We start from the raw sequence: 27,315 nt of genomic DNA, 5'->3' as shown, positions 1-27,315 counted from the left end.
ACCATATCCTGCTTCTAATTAATCAAACAAATACTTCAAGAGTCTTCTAGAACAACTGTTCTCTGCATACCCTCCACATACTTGAAATTTCAGGTAAAAATACACTGTGATCACTGTGGGACAATGTTTAAGATAATGAAAATGACATGAGGCATTTCCTAACATAGTTGTAAGAGTCATGCAAACATCTAATATACCATTAGGCAAGCTATTTTTTGGTTCTGCTTTTTGTTTGTTTGTTTGTTTTGCAATACAATAGCCATTAGAGTTCAGTAAGCTATTTTCTCTACTTACCTGTATGTCTGAAAATTTTTACGATAAGAAGTCAAAAATAGAAACTCCTTCCAAAATACTCTTAGATTCTTTCCTCAAAGTATGTACCAAAAATGTCCAAGGAAATTATTTTTTGAAAATAAAATGTGTATTTGAATACCTAAAATAAAGACCCTTCTAGTGAATTAAACTCATTGAACACAAGTTAAACTTCAGAATATTTCATTGGGCATTGAAGTTTAAGAGTATCACTACTAGAATAATCAATTTATTTTGTATCAACTCTAATTTACAACTTAAATACCTCAAGCTTCCATGTATCAATGTGACAATTTCTACTCATCTTCATAGTTGCTTATCAATGCATACCAGGGTGAACAAACAATAAATATACACACAGAGCAAGATGCACATGTATTGAATGCTGCTTTCCTTCCCTTTAAAAGACAATATTTACAAGAGTGGCCTTTGTTACATATTTCTTAACCATTTAGCTAAGCTGTGGTTTCTACCGGTCTCCTGAAATCTTCTTCTCATCAAATACATTTTCCTTTTTCTCATTTTCATTTCTTTGCTGCATCTGATGCTCCTGGCTCCCTACCTGTGAGTCACTCTCCCAGGCCCCCATGACACACACTTGCCTGATTTTACCTGCAACTCTCTGACCATTCATTAATCGTCTTTCTTAAGGATTCTTCCTTAGAACTGAGCTGCTCCCTTATGCTGAGAACTTTGTGTTATGCTTCTCTTTTATGATAATTTTATCCTTAGTAAATTTAGACATTCATTAAACAAATATTTATTGTGTGTTCACAGCATGTCTGACAACAAGCCAGGCACTGGAAATACAGCAGTGAAGAAAACCAAGTCCCTATTTTTCATAAAGTTTATATTTTACTGAGGAGATAAGTGGTCAAGCAATAAACAAGTAAAACAATTAATTTATAACATAACAGATGATAATAAGTACTATGAAGAAAAATTATGCAGGGCAACAAGTTAAAATGACAGGGAGGGTGGTACTATTTTAGAAAGACTAGTTAGAAAGGGTATTCCTTAATGAAATGGGCAACCAATGCAGACATCTGTGGGAAGAGTGATCTGGGTTGAAGGAACAGTAAGAGTAAAGACCCACAGTTGGAGAGAACCCACAGACATGTCTGAGAAATGGCAAGTCCAGTGTGACTGGAGTAAAGTAAGTTCTGGGTGTGGTAGGAGATGAGATCAAAAAGACCTTCAATGACCTGGTAAGGACTTTGGATGTCATTCTGCAGAGTCTCTCTCATGGCTCTGCCACAATTATCACCTGACATTTGATGACTCTTAAACCTGCCCCTCTAGTGCCAGCCTTTCCATTGAGCTCCATTTCCATATGGCAAAACTGGCATCTCTCTTTTGAGGACCTATTATTTCCTCATTCTCAACATATCTAAAAGGGTATTTTTTTTAATCTTCCAAACTGAAAATTACAACATCAACACAATGTTTCCATTCATTTTATTTCTGTATCATCTTCCTAATCATCCAAGAAACACATCCTCAGTCCTCTTGGATTCTCCTTCAACCCAGCCTGCAACATTCACTGTAACAGTTCCTTTGTAACAAACCATCCCTTCTTTTCACTGCTAACACCCAACTGGAGAATTTATTACCAAAATCTGGATCCCTGAAATGGCCTCCTGGATGGTCTCCCCTTCTCCAGCCTTCTCTCCCTGTCCAAGTTGTCCTACATACTATTAGCCTGATTAGTCTTACTCAAACTCATTTAAAAAGTTTCAACCACAGCCATAAACAGGTCTCTGTGTCTTTGTAACAGTACAAAAATACTTAATTTATAATTTAGTTTGATACACTGCAAGCCAAACGAACAGCATACATTGGAATAATCAGCTCATTCATCTCTAGCAGAATAGAAAAAAAATCTCATCTTTGCCAACTTAGGTCAATAGGGAAACTATGCTTTCCATTATATATTTCTCCAAAATTCATTCTTTTTCAATAATTAACTACTAAGTCTTTACTTTAGCATATTATTAGCAGCTTAACCACAACATTAAGATATTACATGCATTATTTCTCACTTAATTCTCCCAATAAAGTTCTAAAGTATTTTCATCATTTCCATTTCACAAATAGAAAAAAGAAAATGAAAGCTGTCTGATTTTTAAGTCACTTGTTCAAAGTCATCAAGTCATTAAGGTTGTAAAGCTGAGTCTCTGATCCAGGTTTTCTAGCTCTAAATTCTTGGATCTTCTTAGTATGTCACATATTGTTTTAGGAATGTTAGCTGCTTATAAGAGAGGAAGTAAAGTTTTATTTATTTATAACAAGCTTTATTTATATACTTCACTTTCAAGTGTTCTGCAATACTGATAGAAACAGGTGACATGCAGAGTACTGAAACAATTTTCCCCCAAAGAAAATTGACCAAAGTTACATTGGAAAAATGTCTTTCTGTCAATATTAGATTATTGATACAAAGCTGAGAGCACATTTGAAATATTTACTGACCAAAATGTTAAAAACCTAACATGAATTAACATGTAACTATAGTTATCGGAATCGGAACTTCTTCAGGTTTGTCAACCTAAGCCAACCTTGTTGATTCCTTAGTCATGTAAAATAATCTAGCTATAAGAATAGAGAGCCATTAGCAGAAAAACAGTAGAAATGTAAGTTCCTAAAGGCACAGAAATCCCAAAGAATTTAGGAGGTAACAGTAGATCTGTAAATAATACAGTTTAATAAAAATATTTTAACAAAATGTCCTATTTCCATAGGACGATTGTAAAGCTCAAAGGAAACAATGCGTATGGAATAATGCTATAAAGAATTATATTTTAATTACTTTATAAGAATATCCTATAGAGACAGAAACTTTATCAGTGTGCTTTTGGAAGCAATAACTGTTGCTGGTTGGATGATTCAATTAGCATGAACTATTCTGGCATGTTTCAAAAGCACTGCCATTTTAAAACATTAAAAATGTCTAAAAATGCAACCATAGTAATAGTGCACGGGTTGGGGGTGAGGGAGAAAGACAATGACAAATTGGTCCAAAAGGACACTGAGACTTCATAGTTGGAAGACCATTGTGCTGACAATTAGTAACAGGAAGCAGAGCACAAAACAAATGAATGAAAAAAGCTGAACTTGCAATGAAAGACCTTATTATAGTGCAGAAACATTATTGTAATAAAGGGGCAATGTACTCTCCTCCATAAAACTTTCAAACAGGCACCCTTGCCTCTTTTTTCATGCTCTGCATTTCATTTTTTCATTAGCATCTGCTTGATTATGTATTATTTCCAACCCCAAAGAATGCCTCTCTATCCTTCCTAAATTCCAAGGCTTAAAGGTCCTTCCCCTCACTGTGGCCTTGAGCCTCATTTAACTTTATTCAAAATATAACAAATGCTTTAAAATAGCATAAAGATATAGGGGAAAAAACAGAAAGGCAGCGATTTAGTATATAACTCCAGCAGGATAAAAAACGTGTCCCTCAAATCTGGTTTGTTAAAAATGCAATGATAATATAATTTGTACTAATATCCAGATGATTCTGTCTCTAAAAATTAGTGTTTCTCCTATGACTTCTTTGATATAATTGGAAGAAGGCTGAAATCTTCACCTACTAAATTCTCTGCATTAAGCTTCAGTTTCCTTAAATGTAAATATCCAAAAGCTCTGAAATATATTTTCATATACTAGTTGAGACTGACAAGATTTGATCCATGATGCTAACATATAATCTAGTCTAGGGGCATGGAAAGCCCACACCTTCTGAACTGCCTATGCTAGAAAAACTCTTACCTGAAGACCCTACAGCAGCCAGAGATGTTTTAGTTAAGCAGTGGTGTGAAAAAAGCACTGGGCTTGACACCTGAAAGCTGTGGGTTTAGCTTTCAGTTCCAAAGTTTATTAGATGCATGACCACTGGCAAATTCTATGAGCCCAGTTTCCCTAGCTATAAAATAGAGATATTATGTATCCTGAAAAAATGTCAGCAGAACTGGTAATATACATATAAAGTGCATAGCAAACAGGTGCTCAACAAGTGGTTATTATTATTATTATTACTTCTCAATAGACTGAATGTTCCAAGAAATTATTATCTGCTGCTGATAGGCAAATCATTGACTTCTAGAAGAAAAGACTTCAGAGATTCTTCATTCCAACTCCTTCTCATCACAGATGATAAAACACCAGGGTGGTGAAGTGACTGGCCCAATATTACATAATAAATTTCTATCAAATAATCAACCACCTGGCTACCACCTCCATGCTTGTCCCTCTGCTGTAGTATAAATAAATTTCACAGTTAAATAAAATATACCTCTTGAGAACAATGAGAGTCTGCTATTAACCTACTGTTAATAATACTTGACATATCACGAAGTTTTTGTGGTACTGAATATACATTACTTGAATAATGTCGTCATCTCTGAACCCCATTTATGATTAAATGCATTCAAGCCGGGTGTTAGTCCAGAATCCAAATCATAGTTAATTGTCCCATGTACTTGCTTTGAGACTCTAGGAAAGTTTCTTAATCTCTCTAGGTCTCAGTTTCACTATTTAGTTTGGTTTTTTTAAGGTAATATTTATTTCATGTTTTTCTTGTCATGTTCCTGTAAATAAGGCACCTCATACATTATAGGTGCTTAAAAAATGTTAGTTCTCTTCCTTTACTTCCTTAAGTCTCTGTTAATTTCATATGTATTAATTATAAGTAAGATGGGATTAAAGCAGCAAATATAATGGGCATATAATCATTTTTTAATTTACAATTTTGGGATTTTTTTTTGGCTGCAACATGCAGCCTGCAGGATCTTAGTTCCTCGACCAGAGCAGTAAAAGGGCAGAGTCCTAGCCACTGGACCACCCGGAATTCCCTAATTTACAATTTTAAAAAGTAATTACACATAAAGCTCTACTTTTTAGAAAAAAAAAATTTTAAAACAAATGTTATATAAATAAGGCAGCTAGGTTTTATTTACATTTAACTCAACCAAAAATAATCTATAGAAGTAATCAGGTGATAAATGAGTATACTCAGAAATGTGTGTAAAAAGAATTATTTTTACTCTTCAGATATGGAAGGGTATCATAGAGGAAAATTCTAGGATCAGTAATAAGATAAAACAACAGTACAAGGATCCTTAGCACCAAAGGCTAGCTGAGTGTTATACACTCAGTAAAATTTTATTTGAAAAACTGAAGTATATTGACCTATTAATAATTAATTTAATATTAAAAAATTATACGAAAATCCACCACAGTTGCTTATTATACACAGGCCGCAGGTGGTGATCCTCCCACCCCACACCCACTAATCACTCCGCATTCACACCACCTCAGCTCTCTTACACAAAATAAGTTGGATTTTAAAAAAATAAAGATAGATGATGCTCTCCTTTCCAAGCTAAAAGCTACAGTTCAAAATATTTTTAGCTAAAAAAAAAAGTATTGACTTTAAGATGATATTTTAAAATAGAATATTTATTTGCATCAGTAAAATTATTTTATACTCTACGAGAAGAGAAGATGAATAGCAATGTTACTACAGAAACTGCATGTAAAACGCCAAGTAAGCAAATAGGGGACCGAATGCCTAACTCTGACACTAAGAAAACAAAGTATCTGGTATGATTACGGCATTCTGCTTAATATTTCAAGTGCCATATTTATTCCTATCATTTATCCTTCTTTCTCCTTTGATATCTTTCACTCTGTACAGGGATAAAGAAATAACATACCATCTGGAGATTTCATTCATATCTGAGGATTTCATACCCATTTAAATTAACAATAAGAGATTCAGCCGAAGTTTCTTAGAAATATTTTTTTCAAATTATTGCTATTCCTGTTACCTGGAATATATGTCATCTTTTGAAATCTTACTATTTCTCCAAACAATCTCAATTTTCAATGAGGCTTTTCTTGATGATCTAGTCCTTAATGATACCTCCCTTTCCTAAACTCTTTAATTATAAACTTACTTCAGAACTGAACCATCAAAATACCAATCACAAAATACTAACTCCAAGGGTTTGTGGCATATTTTTGCTACTAGATTATAAATTCTTCAAATTCAAGAGCTATATCATATGTCTGTGGATTAATGAAATGAACGCAGGCTTTAAGGTTAGCATTCTGTTAGACACAGGTTGAAATTCTGGCTCTGCCATTTGCCAGATAAGTGACCTAAAGCAAGTCACATAATCTCTCTCAGTCTCTTTAAAATGGAGAACATAATACTTACCTCAGAATGTTGTTGTGAAGATTAAATGAGATAACATATGTGAAAGGGCCTGGCACATAGTAACGCTCAAAGAAAGGTTGGTTTCCTTCCTTATTTCCTTCTTTTTTCCCTCAGTACCTGGTACAATGTTGAGAACACAATAAACCCTCAATAAAAGCTTTCTAAATATTCATTTGAACTTAGATTTCCTAAAAATATGTTTAATTATTAATTGTGATAACTCCTATGTTTCCAAATTGTGTTACTTTAAATCATATGCACATAAGGTAGGAAATTTCAAAACAGAACAAAGCGTGTGAGGTTGTTACTTAGGATGATGAGAAAAGGAAGTAAAGAAAGGTAAAAGTATTTAAAAACAATTTAATTTAAAAGTATTTAAGAAGAATTCAGTGAAAATTATTACAGGTATGGTGTTCTTTACATAAGTATCTTTGGATAAGTGAGAGTTGATTGCTGACCTTAGGGGAAGTTGAATGAGAGAGAGAGGGAGGGAGGGAGGGAGGGAGGAAGGGAGCAAGTCAGAGAGAGAAGGAAGAAGAGGAGAAAGGGAGGAAGGGAAAAAGAAAGGGATGAAGGAAGGGAGGAAGGAAGGTTGGTTCTGCTGGGATCTCTTTTATGTCCTCACATTAACGTAAGCTATTAACATTGATCACTCCCTGCCTGCCTTCCCCTAAAAACAATCCCCATTGCAAACTCTGTCTTACAAAAATGTAATTATCTAATGGGAGAGCCAAATTAATTTAAAAATTTTCCGCAGTGGATGGTAACCAAAGAATCCTCTTAGAACAGTCAGAAAGATATTTGAGGATGTTATTACTTTTATTAAAAAACAAAAAACTTCTGACTAAAACTTCTAATTAAAGAATTTGGTCTGCACCCAGTTCCTCTGAGGTCAATCCAAATGGTGCTGCCCTTTCAGCTGCAGTGATGTCTTCTTCGTTTTCCAGAAAGCTCATGGGCATGGTTTAGGGGTCTAGCTCATGTTGTTTAGTTATAAGAAAGACTAGCCTCTACAGACAAAAGTCTTCGGCATTAAATAAAACTGAAAATTTTCCCCAAACCAAACAAGAGCTGCTGGTCTCAACTTCAACCTCGTTGTAGACAGGTTCTACTTAAAACTTGTAATGGTCTTTAAAGAAAACCCAATAGATTAGTTTCCACCCTACTCCAATGTAACTTAGCTGGAGAGGGGAAAATGGCTGCCATTTAACTCAATTAAGAAAATATTACTGAGCATATTCTATCTCATGTTATTACTTTTATTTGGATAGCATTTATAATTTACAAAGTGTTTTCACTTATATCATCTCATTTAACCCCCACCATAATCCTGAGAAGTAGATAACCTCATGTTTAAAAATGAGAAAAACGAAGGTCAGAAAAGTTATTCCATTTGCCCAAGGTCACATAGCTAGTAAAGTAGCAGAACCAAGACTCAAACTTAGGTCTACTGACTCCAAGTCAAGTGACCTTCCAATATATCAGATCTTATAATAAATGTTATAGGAAATTTTTTAAATGAGTATACACAGTGATTGTGCTCTGGAAGTTTATCATTTCCCTTGATTCTACATAAGATCCCATAGTAAGTTATATGCTGATGAATGGGGCTGAGAAGGTAAAGACTACAACTAAATAGATTAGCTCTAGAGTAAATCAGAAGAGAGGGGTGAGAGATCATCTTTTCCCTGTATTAGGGGAAATACAGGCTCTAACCAATCTCATCAGGTCACCTGCAGTACTATAATAAAGGAAGTACTAAAATCGTGAGATTATCTAATAGGAAACTCAAATGATACACACATAAATTTACGTTTATAAAGGACATGTAACTGATGAAATCTTTCAGAGATACAGAGGGTTGTTCTCACATGTAGGAGGAGCTGGATTTGAAACTCTAAATCCATTAAAATGGGATTACACATTTTCTTTTGTGCACATTCGTCGTACAATGTAGAAAAAAGGAGGAAAGAGTAAAAATTCTGTGGAAAATTTTTTTCTTATCAGATTGAAGTGTGACTTGAATGAGAGGAAGAAAATATGTGACTAAATATGGCATTATACTCTTTAAAATTTTCTAAAAACTATCTCCTTTTAAAGTGATTTTTAAAAAAGGTTCTCTCTACTCCCAATTCTAAACTTGGTTTATGGGTTAAATTTTGCAAATATATAAATATAGTACCACCCATAAAAATGAAGGATAAGAAGAAATTTTGATTAAATTTATAGTAATTCACTTAATTTTTAAGTAAGGCATTCCTTACAGTGAGATAGATGCACCTAGTACCAGATATAACTGTCTGTTTTCCTAAAAATCTGAACCCAATTAGAGGGAAAAAAGCACCAAATCTTCAAATGATCAAGTACATAAAATGGGCTAAAAATCACTCAAAACAAAAGCAGGGTTAGAATTCCACATGCAATTGAACCTAATAAAATCTAGCAATTTAGGTCCCAAAAATGTATGGAACATTGAGGAGTAATAGAAGAAAAAAGGAATACTTGAATATATACAGTATAAACATAAATATGAAAAAAATTCATCTTCCTCTTGTGAAAATGGAGAAAATTTAAGATTCTTCTGAGCAAGATGATATGTGCAAGGGAAGATTTTTTTTTGAAGATGAATCTATCCTATGCATTGCTTCCAAATACTCCAGAGAGGAGAATACTTGAAGGCAAGAGATCTATTAAGAGACTATCAAAATAATCCAGGGGGGGAACTGATGAAGAACTGAACTAGGATGACAGCAGTGAGACTGGAAAATAGGGAAAATAAGACAATCCCTAGCTGACTGATTGACTCATATTAGGAAGAAAAAGAAAACTATTGGTCTATGGATGAATGCCTTCTACTGTACACTATAACCATATAGGTTCTTTTTTAATCAAACAGTGATTGGACACCTAATGCTCAAAAGCCACCAATGGTTTTCAACGGGTTTCCATTAAAAACATCAAACTGGTATTCAAGATCTTTCACAACCTGATTACAATTTATCTAATCGTAATGTTTTTTTTCCTCCAACAAAAACTCTCTATCCATCTAGCATATTGCCTATACTATTCACAAACAGGTTACTCCTTAATTCCAGACTTCATATTTGCTTATGTTGTTAACCTCACTGAGAAAGTCTTCCTTCTTCCAAAAACCTAAATATCACCTGTCCTTCTGGGCTCATGTTAACCTTATATCATGCGTAAATTCTTATCTAGTCATCTTACCTTAACTTTACCTACTCTCTCAACTTCTACAGCATTTATTTTCTATAAAATTCATCTCATTTTTCCTCCCATTGCTATATGCTCTATTCAAATGTGTTCCAGAGTCAATGATAAATTCCTACAAACAAAAATTGTATTTTATACTCCTTTTAGAATCTAGTATGGTTCTAATAATCAATAAGCCCTTTAAAAGTAAGCTATTCTGATCTCTCATAATCCTTGTATACATTTATATAGCATAGGGTTATTTTAGATTTACAGTATTGCTTTTCTAAATTGCAGACTTTTCTATTACATGTTGTGTAAGACTAAGAATCAAGTCATACGCTATTTCTCTATCCCCGTGAACAACCACAATGAAAGCATTAGTAGGAATCAATTGATTTTTCTACACACTGAAAATCTCTGAGTCTAATATTTATTCAGAGGTAAAAATGGTTTTTGGTAGGTTAAAGTCCCATAATTCCCTTACTTTCTTTCAAAGAGAAGAAGAAAAACAGATTAGTGAGTAAACATGTCATTTCACTTTTAAAACTGGCCTACGAAATGCAGACTGACCAGTTTCTTTTTTAAAAGGGATAGAAGAAGATAGAAGAAAGGTTTCAGAGAGGAAAGGGATATTGTCAGAGTGGGCCAGTTTCTGCAACATGGAATAAGGGAGAATTCTAGTAGGTGCTCCTGGGGACACAGGCTGGCACTTCTCCCTTCCCACCACTGTGAGAAGGAAGAATTAGATCAAAAGTAGGATGAGCCTCAAGACCTGGGCAAATGTTCAAGTTCTCCATTGGGCAATTGTTTCCACTTCTGAGTTGGGCTAATAACTGTCAAAATGTCAGACCATGACTACTAACTGGGTAGACAAGCTATTGTGCTCAATGTACCTTTGAAAATAGCTTTGCAACAATGCTTGTATGTAGCCTATATTATTTTTCAGTCAAAGTGTAATGCTTCCTATGCCAAGATAAATCTCAATATATAATTAGTAACTTACCTAACCATAATTCTGATAAGAGATATAATTTTCTTGAAAAAAATATTATTTTACTTACATTTCTATAGTATATTTAGACGGCAACTGCACATATAGTTCATGTTTGTTCCACCCAAAAAAGGATAAAGGTCAAATACTGTTATCCACATTTTATAGGTGTTGGAGAGTTTACAATCCGTGTGCCAAAGGATATTTAGAATTTAAGATTTGGAATCGGACCCAAAATCAGATCTCAAAGCTCTAGATAGGGAAAATGGCACAGAATGGAGGCGGGGAATTGGGGGGGGGGGCTAGTGCAGAGTGGGAGATAACACCTAAATGACAGTAGAGAGATTTGAGTTTTAATCTTGATACTTAACTACCACTACCTAGTAAAGCAACCTTAAAAAGATCACTGAATTTTCAAAGGCTTCTTTTTTCTCATCTAAAAAAGGAGAAATCTGGACTAGATGTTTTCAGACATTCATTCAAAAAGTTATTAAACCCTAGTATGTAGGCACTAGGAGATATAAGATAACACTAGGCTTTTTCCCCTAAAATAACTCACAGATTAGTGGACGAGACATACACATGAACAAGACAAGCGAGAAACAATGTGATAACAACAAAAGATAACAGCGTTGTAAAGAGCAGAGAGGAATAATTTAGCAAGGAATGAGGATAGGGATTTAAATCTGAATTGTCTTAAAGGACAAAAAAAAAAAATTATTCCAGCAAATAGAGGACAGAAGGACATTCCAATCAGAGGGAACAGCAAAAACAAAGGCTCAGAGTAGGAAAGCAGCATAGTTTATATAGGGAATTATAAGCAGTTCAGTACTGCCAAAGTATAATTGGACAGCAGAAGAGAGATGAGGCAAGAGTTGAAAGCAGAGGCCAGATTGAGGAGATCTTTGTGTGATATAGAAGGAATCTGGACTTTATCCAGTAGGCAATGAAGATCCAGGGCAGGGCTTTCATAGGGTAGCAGCATAGTTAGTATTTAATTTTAGAAAGATCACTTTGACAGTCATGTGAAGGAAGAATATGAGTGGTAGAAACTACAGGCAGAGATCTATAGTTAAGAATCTATAGCAGAGATGATGAGGGCTTATTCTAGGGTGGTTACAGAGAAGGACGTAAGTTAAAGAAATAAGCAAAACCAGCAGGACTAGAAATGAATTGGGAGTGGGGTGAAGATTTGAAGAAAAAAAAAGGCATGGAATAGACCCAGGTTTCTGCTCAAGACAGAACTGAGGTAGTGAATACAGGGGGGAAAGTTGACAAAATTATCTTCAGTTCAGCTTAGGATATGTTGAGTACAAAAGAATATCTAGGTAGAGATGTCCAGCAGTCAGTTGAATATAGTACCTTAATGCTCAGAAAAGAGGCCTGCCCTGAAGATACATAAGTGTGGGAGCAAGCTGCATACTAGGAGTAACTGAAACCTTAATGTGAATGTGACCATCCAGGGAGAGGGTACATAGTGAGAACAGTCCTTGGCCAGAACCCAGTTAGATACCAAAATGCATACACTAGGCAAAGGAAGAAAACCAGGAAAGAAAAGCATCCTAGAACACAATGGGAGAGATCATCCCAAAAAGGAAGTAGTAATCAAAAGTATAAAATATATCCCAGATATAAATCCAGGAAAAGAAAAACTGAAAAATGTCTACTACTCTTAGCAATTAAGGGGTCACTGGAGAACTTACTAAAAGTGGTTTCAATCAAGTGAATAAGAAAGCAAGTTAGACTGCAGTGGACTGAAAAGTAGAAACTAGTATAAAGACTTATCTGTTTGGAAATTTTAAATCAGAAGAAAAGGAATTTGAAACTTCATGAAGACTGGAAAGATCAATTCCAAATCCCTTCTAGTTCTCATACTTTATTTTTTTCATATGGATAAAAAACCTATTTTGGTAAAATTTCATTAAAACCCACAAAGATTAATTTTTGAAGTACCATTTTTAATTATCAGGAAAAGTAGGGGACTCATTGTAGCTATGAATGGAATATATGTGTATATGTAACATTTCCCAACGTAGCTTCGAAATACCTTGTATTTCTAGTTCCTTTTTTCATATACGAGTATCTTTTTTCATATACTAAAGTGGGCTAGGACAAAAGGGAAACTATTAGTGGAGTAACCCTCTCTGGCTCCAACTGTTCCTTCTCTTAATACCTCATGAAAACATCCTTTGTTACCCTCTGCCTGGAATATCCTTCACCTCTATTTTAATTTGCTTAATTCCTACTCACTCTTCAAGGGCTTGCTCAAACTCCCCTCACAGAATCACAGAATCACAGAATGTTAGAGACAAAAGGGCCTTACAAATTCCTTGAATCCAGATGTTCTCACTATGCTGATGAAGGGACTAAAGACCACAGTGTCTCAGAGAATGACCAGCCCAAGGTCATACTCATAGCTTTTGGTGGAGCTTAAATTTGAACTATTTCTTCACCCAGGGCCCATTTCACTACACATTATTTCCTCAGATAATTATTATTTATAAAACTTACAATTGCAATAAGTCAGGTGTTAAAAATAATCAATTTAAAATAGTTTATTTAGTATCAGATCCACGTTAACACCCTTCCAAAAATTAAGGAGCCGGTCTATAACTTATTAGTTTGACTCAACTATCCACAACTACTTGATTATACAAGCAAAGATTACAGATGTCGACTAATATTGATTTCATGGATAAGTTGACTGTCAGTCACTAAATAGGTTTTCTCCTCAAGAGTGCAGCATTTATTTCAGCCTCTGCCAGTGGAAGTGTCAGAGCAGATGTTGGCAGACTGTGACATACAGTATGTCTTTAAAACTTATTGAGGTGTGAAATTTCATAAGGTCAAAGAATGCTGCATTTTGATCAGCAGATACAGGAGTTCTATACTTTATAAATTATTTCAGACAAACCAATAATAGCATTTGCTAGTAAAATAGAAGAAACTAAGAAACCATACTGGCTTTAGGTCAGATATGATAATGTATGTTGCTTATGTTTTAAAAGCCAATTTCTATCACTTTAAAGCAAATGCTTGCAAAAAAGATCTTTAGAAAGAAAATGCATTCTTGAAGTCAATACAAAATACAAGATATTATTTCAATTGACAATAGGATTTTTAAAATAATTTTCTACTGAAAGAAAGCCATAAATTTGGTGGAGAGAAAAATTATTTTCTTAATTAATGCACAAATACAACAGTATTCTCACTTTTTAAAAAATGAAGTTCCCTACGGAACAATCCACTTATATAAACAGAGAATTTTTTTTTTTTTTTAAGTAAGATTTCACAAACTCTTTGGTTTATTGTTTTACCTTATTGTTTAAAAAAACTGAAAGAAAGTATCTATAAAAAAGACTGGGGCTCTATATAATGATAAAATGACTTTTATAATATTTGAGGATTTTTATTACCTTGGATTTTCTGATGTTGCTATTTATTATATTTTTAATTTATTTTTTGCTTCAATTTTCCCTCACATCTTTTCTAAACGTGGCTAATAGATAACAACATACAACCAAAATTAAAATTAAGAATGGTGTCTAGTTAAAGATTTTATCCCAATGGTACAAACTTTATCTCTTATGCAAGTTTATTCTAAGCTAACATAACTTTTAAAATGCTTTACTCCTAAATTAACACAGAAAACTCCTTTCATTGATTAATCAGTAATTTGAACAATCTGAAAGCCTGGTCATAACAATTATAATCATCATTATCATCTTTCAGTTTATTTTGTGCTATGTTCAAGCAAATATACAATTTCTAAATAAGTTTAAATTATAAACATTTTTGTTAGATATTTGTAAGGAAGAAAAATTTACTACAAACATAAAATCTCCCCAGAAGATAATGTCTAATGTAAATCACTTGTTTCTTATCATACAATCAATCAAAAGAGCTAAAACTATGATAGGAAACTTTGATTAGAGATGCACTAAGTACTGCAACATCTTACAACCAAGTTCAGTCCAGCAACCAAGTTCAAAGGTCTTTGTTTACACTTTATAGAGAAAAACTTGAGGTATGTATTTGAGGAATTGTTTTTATCACAAAGTTCTAACTATAAAAATATTAAACTATTTTGCATTATATAAGACCACATATTATCGATAATCCCTATGCTAAGGAACTGAAATTCTATCTAAGCTGAAAATTTCTCTATTAAATACAAACCTAAACTTTTTCATAGGTTTTTCATATATCCCATGATATGTGACACATAAGGCCATACAAATAAATAAATACAAGGTGAATCAACAGTTATAATTAACTTACTTGCTACTGAAAAGTTGTTGAGGGGATAAGGTAAATCCACATCTTGGGGTTTCTCTTTATATCCTATGAATGAGCCATCTGTCTTCAAAAGGAAATATCTTGGCCTCCAGTTTTTTATATATTCTCCTACATGAGGAAAGCATGCATGTTAATGCTGGGGGAAAAAAGGAACAGCAGCTTTTATGTGAAAAATAAATTATGGTACAATATATGTCCTACAACACTGGCCTCCAAAAATTTAGATAGGCAATTTTCTTTTAACTTAGTTTACAAAAGAAAATACATAAGCCTGCAATTAAGATTCAATAAAAACCCAAACATGTTTTGTTTTTAATGATTTCACACTTTGATAATTCATTTGCACCATTATTTCTTCAGAGAATCATTCAACTGAGTACACATTTTGTTCAGTTTTTCGTATCAGATGGTTGTTAGAGCATATTTTCAGCCGTTTTAAAAAGCCTTGGAAAATAAATCATACACACAGTATCAAGGAATTTCGATGAAAAAACACTTATCATAAGAGGGACATGAAATAGATGTTTCTCTTCCATGTACCACAACTAATTGTGTCATTTTTTAAAAGAAAGATAAAAATTGTTTTCATTGTTAAATCTTGATCGTAACTTGTTTAAACAACATTTTATTGTTATGCATGAGAAAAAAACTGTACAAATGCTGTAAACAAGTCAAGGAAATGAAAGAACATGGGTTAATAGAGCTTAAAAACCACACACACTCATACACACAAATGTAATAACTAAGAACACATGGTAGTTCCAAGCACATAATAGTCAATAAATGTATATTTTATCAGATTTTGATATAAGCTATCAACTAGCCACCAAAATATAAATTTTTAACAACCGGATCACCATTTGCTTACTTCATACTTCTTTTAAATTTTAAGCAACAGAGGTGTTCCATGATACTCTAAGAGCTGGAAGGCTCCCTGGTCTCAATTTTCAGTTCTCTACTGGCTATTTCCACCTGGCTTTTCAATCTCAAGTGGTTAATCACAGCACTATAAAAATGTGAAAGCAGTTCAGCTTTCCCTACAAATCCGTTTCTCTTGACACCAGTTATTGAAGTTCAAACCTAGCACTTGACTGTTCCCTCTCCTTATCCTATCAGTAGGTAGGTCAATACTGCCTTCACAAGTCTCTCTCTCATTTAGCCAACCCAAACTGCCCTAACACCTTACATCTGCCCTTCTGCTAATGCACTGTGACTGCTCTCCCATTCTACTCATCCCCCTCCTTCCATCTTATACATCTATCACCTCCAGATAATTCTAATGTCTGTATGTACTGCTTTTGTTATATCATTTTGTGCTCAAAAATATTCTGAATCCTTACTGTTTACTGTAAAGTGTCAGTTTCTTAGTATAAAATGTGAGCTCTTCCATAATCTCACCCCTAACATGTATTTCAGATGTGGAATCATTCCTCTGAATCAGCAATTCTCCAAATTCTTATCGCAGACCTCTTTACACCCTTAAATACTTTTAATACTTAAATATACCCAACAAATTTTTGTGTATGTAGATTACATCTATAATGTTTACTGTATTAGAAACTGAAAATTTAAATTCTTATTACTTCCTTTAATAGTAACAATAAACTCATTACATGCAACATTAATATTTTTATTAAAATAGTTTTATTTTCTAAAACAAAAAAATTAGTGTGAAGAGCAGAACTGCTTTACATCTTTGAAAGTCTCTTTAATCTTTGGCTTAACAGAAGACAGCCAGTCTCATACCTGCTTTAACCTGTTACGGTATGTTGTTTTGATTGAAATATAGAAAAAAAAAATCTGGCTCAAACAGATGTGTAGCTGGAAAAGGGCAGAGTATTCAGATAGTTATAGATGTCTTTCTTTGATACTACACCAGCATTTGACAAACAGTCATTTTCTAAAAGGTTAACTGCAATGTGGAATTTGAAACCATTATCAGTGAACTTTCTGTACTCTGCTATGTGAAGTCCACTGGTCTGTATTTCACACTGAATGAATCTTTTACGCTCTGCATGATTTTGTAACATCACTCACTGTTGGTTTAGGAAACACTAGTCCACCAAGTCATACTGGTCTTCCAAATATTGACACAATTCATTATACAATCACATTCATTATCACTACAAATCAAAGTAAGCAGTAGGAAGCTGTGAAGCTCATGATGGCAGATATGTTCTCCAAAATTCTACTCTTTGCTTTAAAACTCAGTTTTAACCATCGGAAGTAAACCTTGTCAGTTCTTTTTCCTTCAAGTGATACACTCCAAGTGCCTAACCTCGTGCCTGCCACTTTATCGATGCTCAATAATAACTTACTAAATGAATAAATATGTATATGAATATCTTCCCCACAAGTATATAAGCACACAAGAGGAACTTAAGGGAAAGAAAAGGAAAACCTGACACCCCTCCTCAGTTTAATTTACTTAAAAATATGGCCCTAATGTGAATAAACACAGGCCAAATTTGTAAAACCAGAATGCTAAACCCACAGTCCCCATTAAAAAATGAAACAGTTCCTTTCTTGATTGTACTTATTGTTTTATTTTTCCATTCATATTTAAGTATTCCTATATAAAATTTAAAATATAAAATATAAAATGTTCTCTAATTAGCAATATAATATTTAGAGTTCAAATGCTATTTTAAAACAATAACAAATTTATACAGGTACAAAGTGCTATAAGTCTGATAAGCTAAATAATAATGGTTTAATAATTATACCAAAGATAAAATGAAAGTAATTCATTTTGAAAATTTTAAAAAAGAAAAAATCGGATAACACCATTTCTTCTTATACATCATTTCTTCTTATTTTTTAAGAGTACTAAATACACTTATTTTAAAAGTGTATAATTAAATATAAGTTTTCATTTCTACAAATAATTTCCTGTCAGCCACTAAGTATTTACAAGCGCAGATAAAAGACACAAAACATCACCACAAAATTTTATCTTTTTACTAAACAAATCTTAAGAAATTTAAAGTATTTTATGTGGTTTATAGCAGGACTTCTGGTTACCAAAAAGTTCTTAAAAATAAATCTATTATGCATCCCTGACAGGTAATACATTATACCCAGACTGTGAGATAGTTATTGACCCAGAAGAAAAGCTGTAAAGTCAAAATTTCCCTTCTTTATTAGATAAAAATAAGTATTTCTCACAAAATTTTATTACTAATTTTGAATTGATTCAGTTAATCAACAACTGTACTGTCACGCTAAGCTAATAGTGGATCTCAAACTTTCAATGAAGACTCTTGAAGGTAATTTTTATTTTCTTGTCATTTTTCATCTATAATATGAATGGACTTTCTGAGAAAGTGCTTGGAGTGCATTCATGTATTTACTAATTTATTCTAGGTGCTAGGAACACAGTTGCAGACCCCCCCCCCAAAAATGGTCTCTAACTCATAAAGCTTATATTCCCGTATTACACAAGATTTCAGGTGCCCCCTAAAATTTGCAGAAGGGTTCTGAGTATTCCTGAAAGTGGATCCTTTTTTATAGATTCCTATAAACATTCTTAACTAAAGCTCATATAATAGCATGATGTGTTGGCCTAATTAAATATTCATTTTCTAGTTCCAGAAGTGGAACCGAGGCTCAAAGAAATGGGCCTTACGAGGACACAAACTCATAAGGTATTAATAAAAGAAAAAAGTGAGCTTATTGCCACCTTCTAAACCCAGTACAGAAGAAGGATAATATTCCTAGCTTAAAAGAATAAAAAAAGTTATAGCTTTTCACAACACCTTGGCAAGACACTGTGTAAACTGATGGCAAAGTAGAATTGTTCCTGCAGCCTTGGGGTTCCCAAGAAAACTGGGTCTTGTCCAGCTGGTCATGGAACACTTTCTTAATTCACTCAGCTGAGGCAGTGAGAGTTCAAATAAGGCACATCTTCTCAGGCTGCTCTAAAAATATGGCCAAAAAGTCCTGGCTTTTCCAGGGGCTAAGTGCCTAGAATAAAGTTACCCTCTCTGCCACAGATCCTTTTAGATAGACTGCTAGAAGTCAACCACATTTTATTTTTTAAGCATAGCATTTACCCCTAAGTTTATACCTGCCGCATTAAAACCAAGTTGCATCATATTTTTATATTTATAGCCCATAGACTTGAACTAATTTAAGAGACAGCCTGGTTATAATGGGGAGAAAGTCTTGTTAAATAAAGCAGCAGCATTTATGGGGTACCAAGTCCTCTGAAGAGACTGTTCCATGGATACCCATCAATATACATTCGAAATTTGTATGCACTGTCAGCAAGCACCACGGTTACACCTGGACAAGATTTCCATCACAACTTTCTATCTACCTTAATGGGTGCTTCCAATTCTTTCGTACTCCTTGGCTGGAGGCTTTATATATTTTGAAGTATGCTATTACGAACATCACAACACATAATTTCTAACAAAGTTTCTGATATTTTGGCTTCTGTAGTAGACTGAATGGTGAACCCAAAATGTATGTATACACCCTAATCCCTGGAAACTGGGAATAACACCTTACATGGCAAAAGGATTTTGAGAAGAGGAGCTTCTCAAAAGAGAAGCTTATCCTGGATTATCTGGGTGAGCCCTAAATCCAATTACAAATATCTATAAAAGTGAAGCAGAAGAAGATTTGACACATAGAGAAAAGGAAGAGGCAATGTGACCATGGAGACAGATATTGGAATGATGCACCACAAGCAAAGGACTATCTGAAGACACCAGAAACTGTAAGAGGCAAGGATTCTCCTCTGAAGTCTCCACAGGGAGCCTTACACCTGGATTCTAACTTACACCTGCTGCTTACACCTGCTGATACCTTGATTCTAACTTCTGGCCTCCAGAACTGTGAGAGAATAAATGTCTGCTGTTTTAAGCCACCCAATTTTCCGTAATTTGTTACAGCAGCCCTAGAAAACTAATGCAGCGTCTCAACACTATAACCAAAGGCTTGTCTACAGAAACCAAACAAATAAACAAACAAAACCCTACTGATTAAGTTCTTGGCATGAGTGGTATAGAGACTCATAGTTAATACCTTATGCACACAGAGGGAAAAATCCACATCACTTCTATAAATAGCAGAGAATCCTATTTATGAAATGTGGGGTTGGAAGAAGCTGTTTACTGGAGTTCACAGTTTTACTTAGTTATGAGGACTTCAGATTCTGGACTTTTGCCAGCTTTCTTACCTTACTTAATAATTTACTTCTTGTAATTTCTTAAAGCAAACTGAAATTATGGTTTCTGTTATAGATACAGGTGATATAGCTTTTAAAATCACCAGTGGCCACTCATACTTGCTGTAACAGAGGCTTCAAAAGCTAATCACTTGCTAAGGAAGAGGCTGAAGGCATTCTCACATGCATGTCAGGAAAGAGGCATTACTGTTTTGACTCATCATAAAGCTGAAACTTAGCTTTCCTGAAAATACTGAGTTTTTTATATTGTATTTTCTTGTTTAATCACAGTCCAAGTTTTTTTCTTGCCTGCACCACGTGGCACATGGGATCTTAGTTCCTCGACCAGGGATCGAACCCATGTCCCCTGCATTGGAAGTGCAGAGTCTTAACCCCTGGACCGCCAGGGAAGTCCCACAATCCAAGTTTTTAAGATGTAATATTATTTGTCTTTGTCATCTCTGAGGGATAATAGCTTGAGTTTGAATTCTGACTCTTCCATTTATCAGCTGCAGGAAATTAACCTCTCTACACCTTAGTTTCCTCACCTGAAAAATGAAAATCATAACAGTACCTACCTGAAGGGTTTGGAAGGACATAAAAAGGACTTAAAACATTACCTGGCATATAACAAGTGTTAGATTATTATTATTATTATTAAATGAAGCCATTATCATTTGTGGTAATATTTACAATTCACCTCATGTTAAACATTCTACTACTCAATACAGCACTTATTCAGGAGTATTTACATAAATGAGGCAATAGGCAGCAATCAGTAATAAGTTTACTCCACCAGCAGAAAAAAAGTCTCTTTAACTAGTTTCAGGTATATAAAACAAAGCCTAGCTAAAGAAATAAAACAGGTTATCCAATACCAAAACACAACACTGATTTAATACCTTTTATTTTTTTTTTAAAGATAGGGGTAGGATATCACAGAGGTAACTAGTCTTCCAAAGAAAAAAGCACAAGTCTTAGATCTCTCTGAATTATTTTTATTAAATGACATACACAGGGTACAATACCATGAAAATACAAGTATTTTAAGAATTTCCAAAGAAGTGCTTTAAATCAAAAAATGACAGCTTTCAATAAAAATAAATTTATATGACTTTAAGAAACCATTAGTCTTAAGTAAAAGTCTTCATGGGTTTATTTTTACCTAAGACAAAAAGAGCCTTAATGTTAATTTCAGTATAAAATCTATTTAATTTTATGGTTCACAATACTGTAAATATTCTGCTGCTTGTTGACAGATGCCAACCAAATTTACACATGTGAACTTCCTCAAAGAAAACATGGCAGAATCTTTTTTCCACTAGTGGATTTTCATAAATAAATATTAGCACTATAAATAAATGAATACTGAATATATAATTCATAATAGTGTGCTATATTGTAAATATCTTATAACTAAATATAGTTACTGAAGAAATGTATAATGATAAACATAATAAAATATTTGCAATTCTTGAAATTGCCTGTTACATTTTTATATAGCAGATCCAAGTATCATATTCCAATTAGTTCTAAGTAAAAGCCCTATTTCTATCTCTGAGGGAATAGAAGAAATGAGTTTCTATTCTATTCACTGAAATTATCATCATACTGTTTTATAGATGTCTTGAAAATAATCTTAAAGAATTTTTTTATATTATCTACATTGCAATGAGCTAGCATAATAACAATTTTTCAACTGCATAGGGACAATCTGAAATTTTAATAAATGAAAGTGCTTCTGAACACTGTAGGTGCTTACTAAATATATGTTGACTCTTTTGCAGCTCCTGCAAACCTAAATTTTTAGGTTATCATTCCCCTTTCATTAAGTCCTTTTCAAGGATGTTCTTTCTTTGCCCTTGGGCAAACTAAAATCGTTAAATTCTATGGTGTCTTCTATGCAATCTCTTCAACAAACAGCCATTAACCAGCTCTGGATGTGTGTTGACAGTCTCTGAAAATTAGGTGATGTCTGAAAAACATGCCAAAAGCATTAATGACTCTTGCCCAGCTCAGTCATTTTAAGGTACTGCTCAATGAGCATCACAGATCAAAGAATAAGGTTCTTTAAACATTTTTATTTAAAATTGGGGGAAATGGGCTTCTAATAGATTCAGTCATTCAAAAATATTTAGTGAGTGTCAAAATACTAAAAAAAGGCACTAAAAAAAGCACTGAGAATGCAGCAATGAATGATACAGGCATAGTACCTGCCCTCACGGAGCTTTAAGTATAGTAGGCAGCAGTGAAAATAGAGCTAGAGAAAAGCAGATGACTGAGCAATTAAAATTCAAAACGAAAACTTCTTCCACTTCTTCAGTCATTTTTAATGCTCCAGGAGGTCATACTGAGGGATGGCAATATCTCCTATGCCTTGGCATTTCCAAAAAGCAACCTATGTGCCTTGTGAAAAAGGTGTTCAATAATATTTGCTGTTTGATGCATTTCTGTGGGGGAAGAGACTGGGAGCAGTATCAGCATACGGTCCTTCAACGTTCCACAAATGAACTGTGTTAACCCAGGTTTGCTGCTGTGTTAATTCAAGATAGGCCCTGCACCCCCTCCTCTTTGAAGCCTCATGACAATGCAAGCAGAGAAGCACGGTTATATAGTTTATGATACTATTTCCATCCAGCATAACATATAACACACTTTTGCCTTTCACATTTCAAGATACTGCCCAGGCCTGTCTTTTTCTCTCATGATTTTCTGTATAGTACTGATTCATGAGGTCATATTGCAAAACATTCAGATCTTTATGATGATTTCACCCAGGTTGTATGACTATCACATAAGGTCACTGAGAGATTTGTCTGCTCTTGTACTAGTCAATGTTACCACTGCAACTGGCCAGATGGAAGGTGTTTACAATTTTGGTGATTTCGCATCATGCTTCCAAGATGCCTTAAATGCTTTCCAGATGTACTCACATTCCTCTGCTTTACCACATATGCTCTTTCATGATTATTTTGAAAAGTATATTATAGTCAAGAAATTTTGCTTCCACTGCATAATGCATGAACTTGTCATTTTTATATTAAATATAGTTTTCATATCTACTTCCTAAAGAAGCCTGGGATCCATGTTTTGCTTTGAAGCTTGAAGCAATCATGAGAAAAGTACCTATGCACTGAATACCACAAGATGTTGGAATGCCAGCTTCTCTAAGATCTCAGAATGCCGGGTCTGCCAGTACTTAGTCTACTTTATAATTTTCTTTTGTTATCCAGAAAATTGTACAATTACCATCTACCTTTAAACATTCTGGTACTTGTTTCATGGTATTCTGTAAATTAGTTAATCAAATCCTGGTTCCCTTTGTTTTTAGGAAACACTACACTGTAAGCCAAAAATGTGATACTTACTAATTATTCTTTTAAACATAAGAATATCTTAATAGAATTATAGTATTAAGTTTTAATGTGAGAGAAAAGCAAGGAAAATGGAGAGAGAGAGAGAGAACAAAGCACACATACAAACTAGCCAGCAGAAAAACAGCATCTTGGCAATTTAGTGAAGAATAAACCGTGAGATTAGTTTACTTAGCAGTAGATATGTTGTGGAGAATTACTCAATCTGTACTCAGCTTCCTGCTGGGTTAAATGTGAACTAAATTATTATTTTGCTTACATTTACGCCCTTGTAGATTGCAAAAGCAAAGCTTTCTTTTTAATCTGCTTCCTGCATTATAAGGAAAAAGTCTCCAACTCCACACACTGCATTAAGCATACAGTCATTCCTGCAGTATTTTAACGGAGTAGCTAGGGCCAACAGAATTTTAAACTATTTCAAGGAAATGGACAAATTTAAAAAGACTTTAATAGAAATTTTTACAACTTCCTTACTGTAAATATTTTGCTTTTCACCACATCATATTCTCTAAATATTAAAATCAATGTAGTATCTTACACTGCAGTAAACAGTCTTAATGAGTATCAAACATGGAAGGTCTGAGTCCATTTGCAAACCTACTTACATGTACCACCAGCACCTACCACAGAGAAGGCTGGCACTTTCTAGTACTTGAATGGATGAATAAACCTACCACTATGCAGAACAGGGACTACACTCATGTCAGAAAAGCTCTTTCAAATAGAAATCCCACTATAACACAACCCTGCAAAGCTCAATCCATTTTTCTGTTGTAACACCTGATGGGTAAAATATACAACAATATATACAATAATAGTGTCTCACTATGGCAGGGACAGGGAGTTGGCAGAGAAGGTTGTAGTGCTTGCTCATCAGGAGGAGCCCTGTGACATTTGAAAAAACCCTCAGGTGATTCAACCTTCCCACCCCTATATTAAAATCACTGCCTTATAGAACAAAACTCAACAAAATAGAATCAGGTTTTATCTTGGACTCTCACCAATGGAGCGTCTCCTATAATAGCTTTCCAATAGCATGGGACCCAAAAATTACACTGCATCAAATCACAAACTCTATTATTCTGAGGGTGAATCCATGGCCTTTCGTAACTTCTCTCTTCCCTCCTTTGTTTTCCCTAGGCGATATACTTACTGAGACTTACTGAGACTTGTATCACAGTATGTAAGTGGTGAAAGCAGGGCAGGCAAGGGCACTTGAATGTACTGAGCCAAGCACTGTGCTCAGGAATTATGCACAAGAGACCTCTTCACATAGGCATGGAGAGACTGGTGCTAGGACGTCCTCACGTTACACAGACAGTGATGCTGAGGCTCTGAGACACTGGTAACAGGTAAAGGACAAAGTTGAGATCTGAATAAAAATCTACTGCAATCAACAAAATTCTACTCTGCCATGCTGCTCAAGCTTTCAAAAATGAGGCCAGCATTTTACAGAGCACACATTATGTGAAGTCCAGACTTCAAATGCCAACTCTGCCACTCACTAGTTGTGTGCCTTTGGGCATGCTGTTTCATCTCTCTGTGCCTCAGCTTCCTCTTTTGGAAAGTGGGGACAACAGTAGTGAAGAAGAAATAAATTAGCACTTGTAAAGCACATAGAACATCTGGCTCATAGTAAGTATTATACAAGCATTTGTTAAATAAATAAAACCTCTTAAAAGTACGGCTAATCAAAAAAGACTTAGTGAGTGCCTAATATGTACAACATATTAAACTGCACAAAAGTAAATCGAGTATTTAAAATAAAATGTAAAAACAAATAAATTAATAAAATAAAATAAAATAAAACGTGATTTGTTACAAGAAATAACAAATGCTGGAGAAGATGTGGAGAAAAGGGAACCCCGGGATGCTGCTGGTGGGATTGTAAACTGGTGCAGCCACTATGGAAAACAGTATAGAGTTTCCTCCAAAAATTAAGAATAGAACTACCATATGACCCAGCTACCCCACTTCTGGGGTAGCTTTATCCAAAGAACATGAAAACACTAATTCACAAAGATATCTGTACCCCGATGTTCAGCAACATTATTTACAATAGCCAAGATATGGAAACAACCTAAGTATCCATCAATGGATGAATGGATAAAGAAGATGTGGTGTATATATACACAATATATACCACAATATATATAATGGAATACTACTCAGCCATAAATAAAGAATGAAATCCTGCCATTAGCAACATGGATAGACCTTGAAGGTATTAGGCTAAAGTCAGACAGAGAAAGACAAATACCATGTGCTTTCACTCATATGTGGAATATCAAAAAACAAATGAACAAACAAAAACAAACTCATAGATACAGAGAGCAGATTGGCGGTTGTCAGAGGGGAAGGGGGCTTGGGGACTGGGCAAAATAGGTAGAGGGGATCAACCGTATGGTGATGATGGTGATCACTCTGTAGTATATACAGATATTGAATTATAATGCTATACACCTGAAACTTATATAATTTTAAAAAATTTCAAATGTAGGGTTTGTTCCCTGTATGGGCTACCAACCGCCCCCCCAAAACAAAACAAAACAAACAGACAAAAAACCAACAACAAAAAACAAAAAAATTTCAAATATAATTTGTTAATTTCATTTATACAGACTATCACTGTTCCACATTAGTTGAGCAAAGTATGTGCTGTTTTTTAGTGGATAAAGTTTCAATGTTTGTTATTCACTTTGCTTATATCCTATTTTTATCCCCTATTATTACTGATAATAATGAATTACATGTCATTTATGCTCGACCAATTGAAGTCTTTCACTAAAAACTGGTAATGCTGTCACAGAAATAGTCCTTCTTAATTCAGTATCAAGTAACTCCAGGGGAAAAAAAAAAAAGCAAGCACTCCATTGGATTTACTACTAAACATCTCAATGTTTGTTTCAAATTATCTCATAAGAAAGTTACCTACATACAAAAAGCAAAAGGCAAAAGCATGCAAGTCATTATTTTCACATCAGGCCTTTCCCACTTTACTTCTTTATTACACAAGTTAATTATCATTTAATCTTAAATACTCTGAATTCAGAGACATGTTAAACCACACATTAATGTTAGGCTTTTATAAATGGAATAATAGTGTATTTCAACTTTTAGTATATTTATATTTACATATAACAATTACATATCCAGTGAAGTACATTATTCTGGATTTATTGTATTTGAAAGATGTGATTATGCCTAGGTTTATAAAACTGAAGGGAATATAATGCTTCCATTTCAATGGATGCTGCCATACATTCAAAAGCGTGGTTCAAATAATTTTGAATACCAGAATATTTGCTATCAAAGAGACAAAAAGTAAAACACACCCACACACCCAGTAAAATCATCTTAACTTTTCTAGGTAATTTTCTTATTCTCTTTGTAAACCAATCTAATTTGGCAATATGTGGCCAGTCGTCTGTTATAATTTTCTTAGAAAAGAACTGAACATGCTTAGAGGCTGTCATCAAAGTGAGGTACACAGATACAGCTAACACATTTAAAGAACAGAACAAATCAAAGAGATGCAACCATAAATCAAACACTATTCAATGATTCAAAGAAGTCCATTTTTCCTCCCCAGAGCAAGTTTAAAGATCAGATAAACAGCAGAAAAGCTGCTTCTCAATGTTAAAAATGAATTTACTTACCTTGGCCCTCTGAGGGCAGTATTACCTAACACATAGACAGAAATTACAGAAAACAGTCTTTACCT

General features: G+C 34.2%; 1 protein-coding gene and 1 pseudogene across 7 annotated transcripts in view; both read right to left on the bottom strand.

The window, feature by feature from the left end:
• LOC309664706 (tigger transposable element-derived protein 1 pseudogene) overlaps positions 1-27,315 on the bottom strand; it is a 477,505-nt pseudogene that overhangs the window by 14,979 nt on the left and 435,211 nt on the right. The gene's annotated exons all lie outside the window — the stretch shown is intronic.
• AKT3 (AKT serine/threonine kinase 3) overlaps positions 1-27,315 on the bottom strand; it is a 392,413-nt gene that overhangs the window by 223,370 nt on the left and 141,728 nt on the right. For 4 of the 6 annotated variants that reach the window (XM_082470477.1, XM_082470479.1, XM_082470481.1 and 1 more), the window contains one exon: positions 15,024-15,149. The exons of 1 other annotated variant lie outside the window; for it this stretch is intronic. In XM_082470477.1, the coding sequence (XP_082326603.1) occupies positions 15,024-15,149 (126 nt within the window). Of the gene's footprint in view, positions 1-6,538; positions 6,656-15,023; positions 15,150-27,315 lie in introns of those variants that run through there. One more of the 6 variants, XM_082470482.1, reaches the window with a different exon arrangement.

This window comes from Balaenoptera physalus (assembly GCF_965194825.1).
Source record: "Balaenoptera physalus genome assembly, chromosome: 1".
Lineage (NCBI taxonomy): Eukaryota > Metazoa > Chordata > Mammalia > Artiodactyla > Balaenopteridae > Balaenoptera > Balaenoptera physalus.
This window is presented reverse-complemented; position numbering and strand designations above follow the sequence as displayed.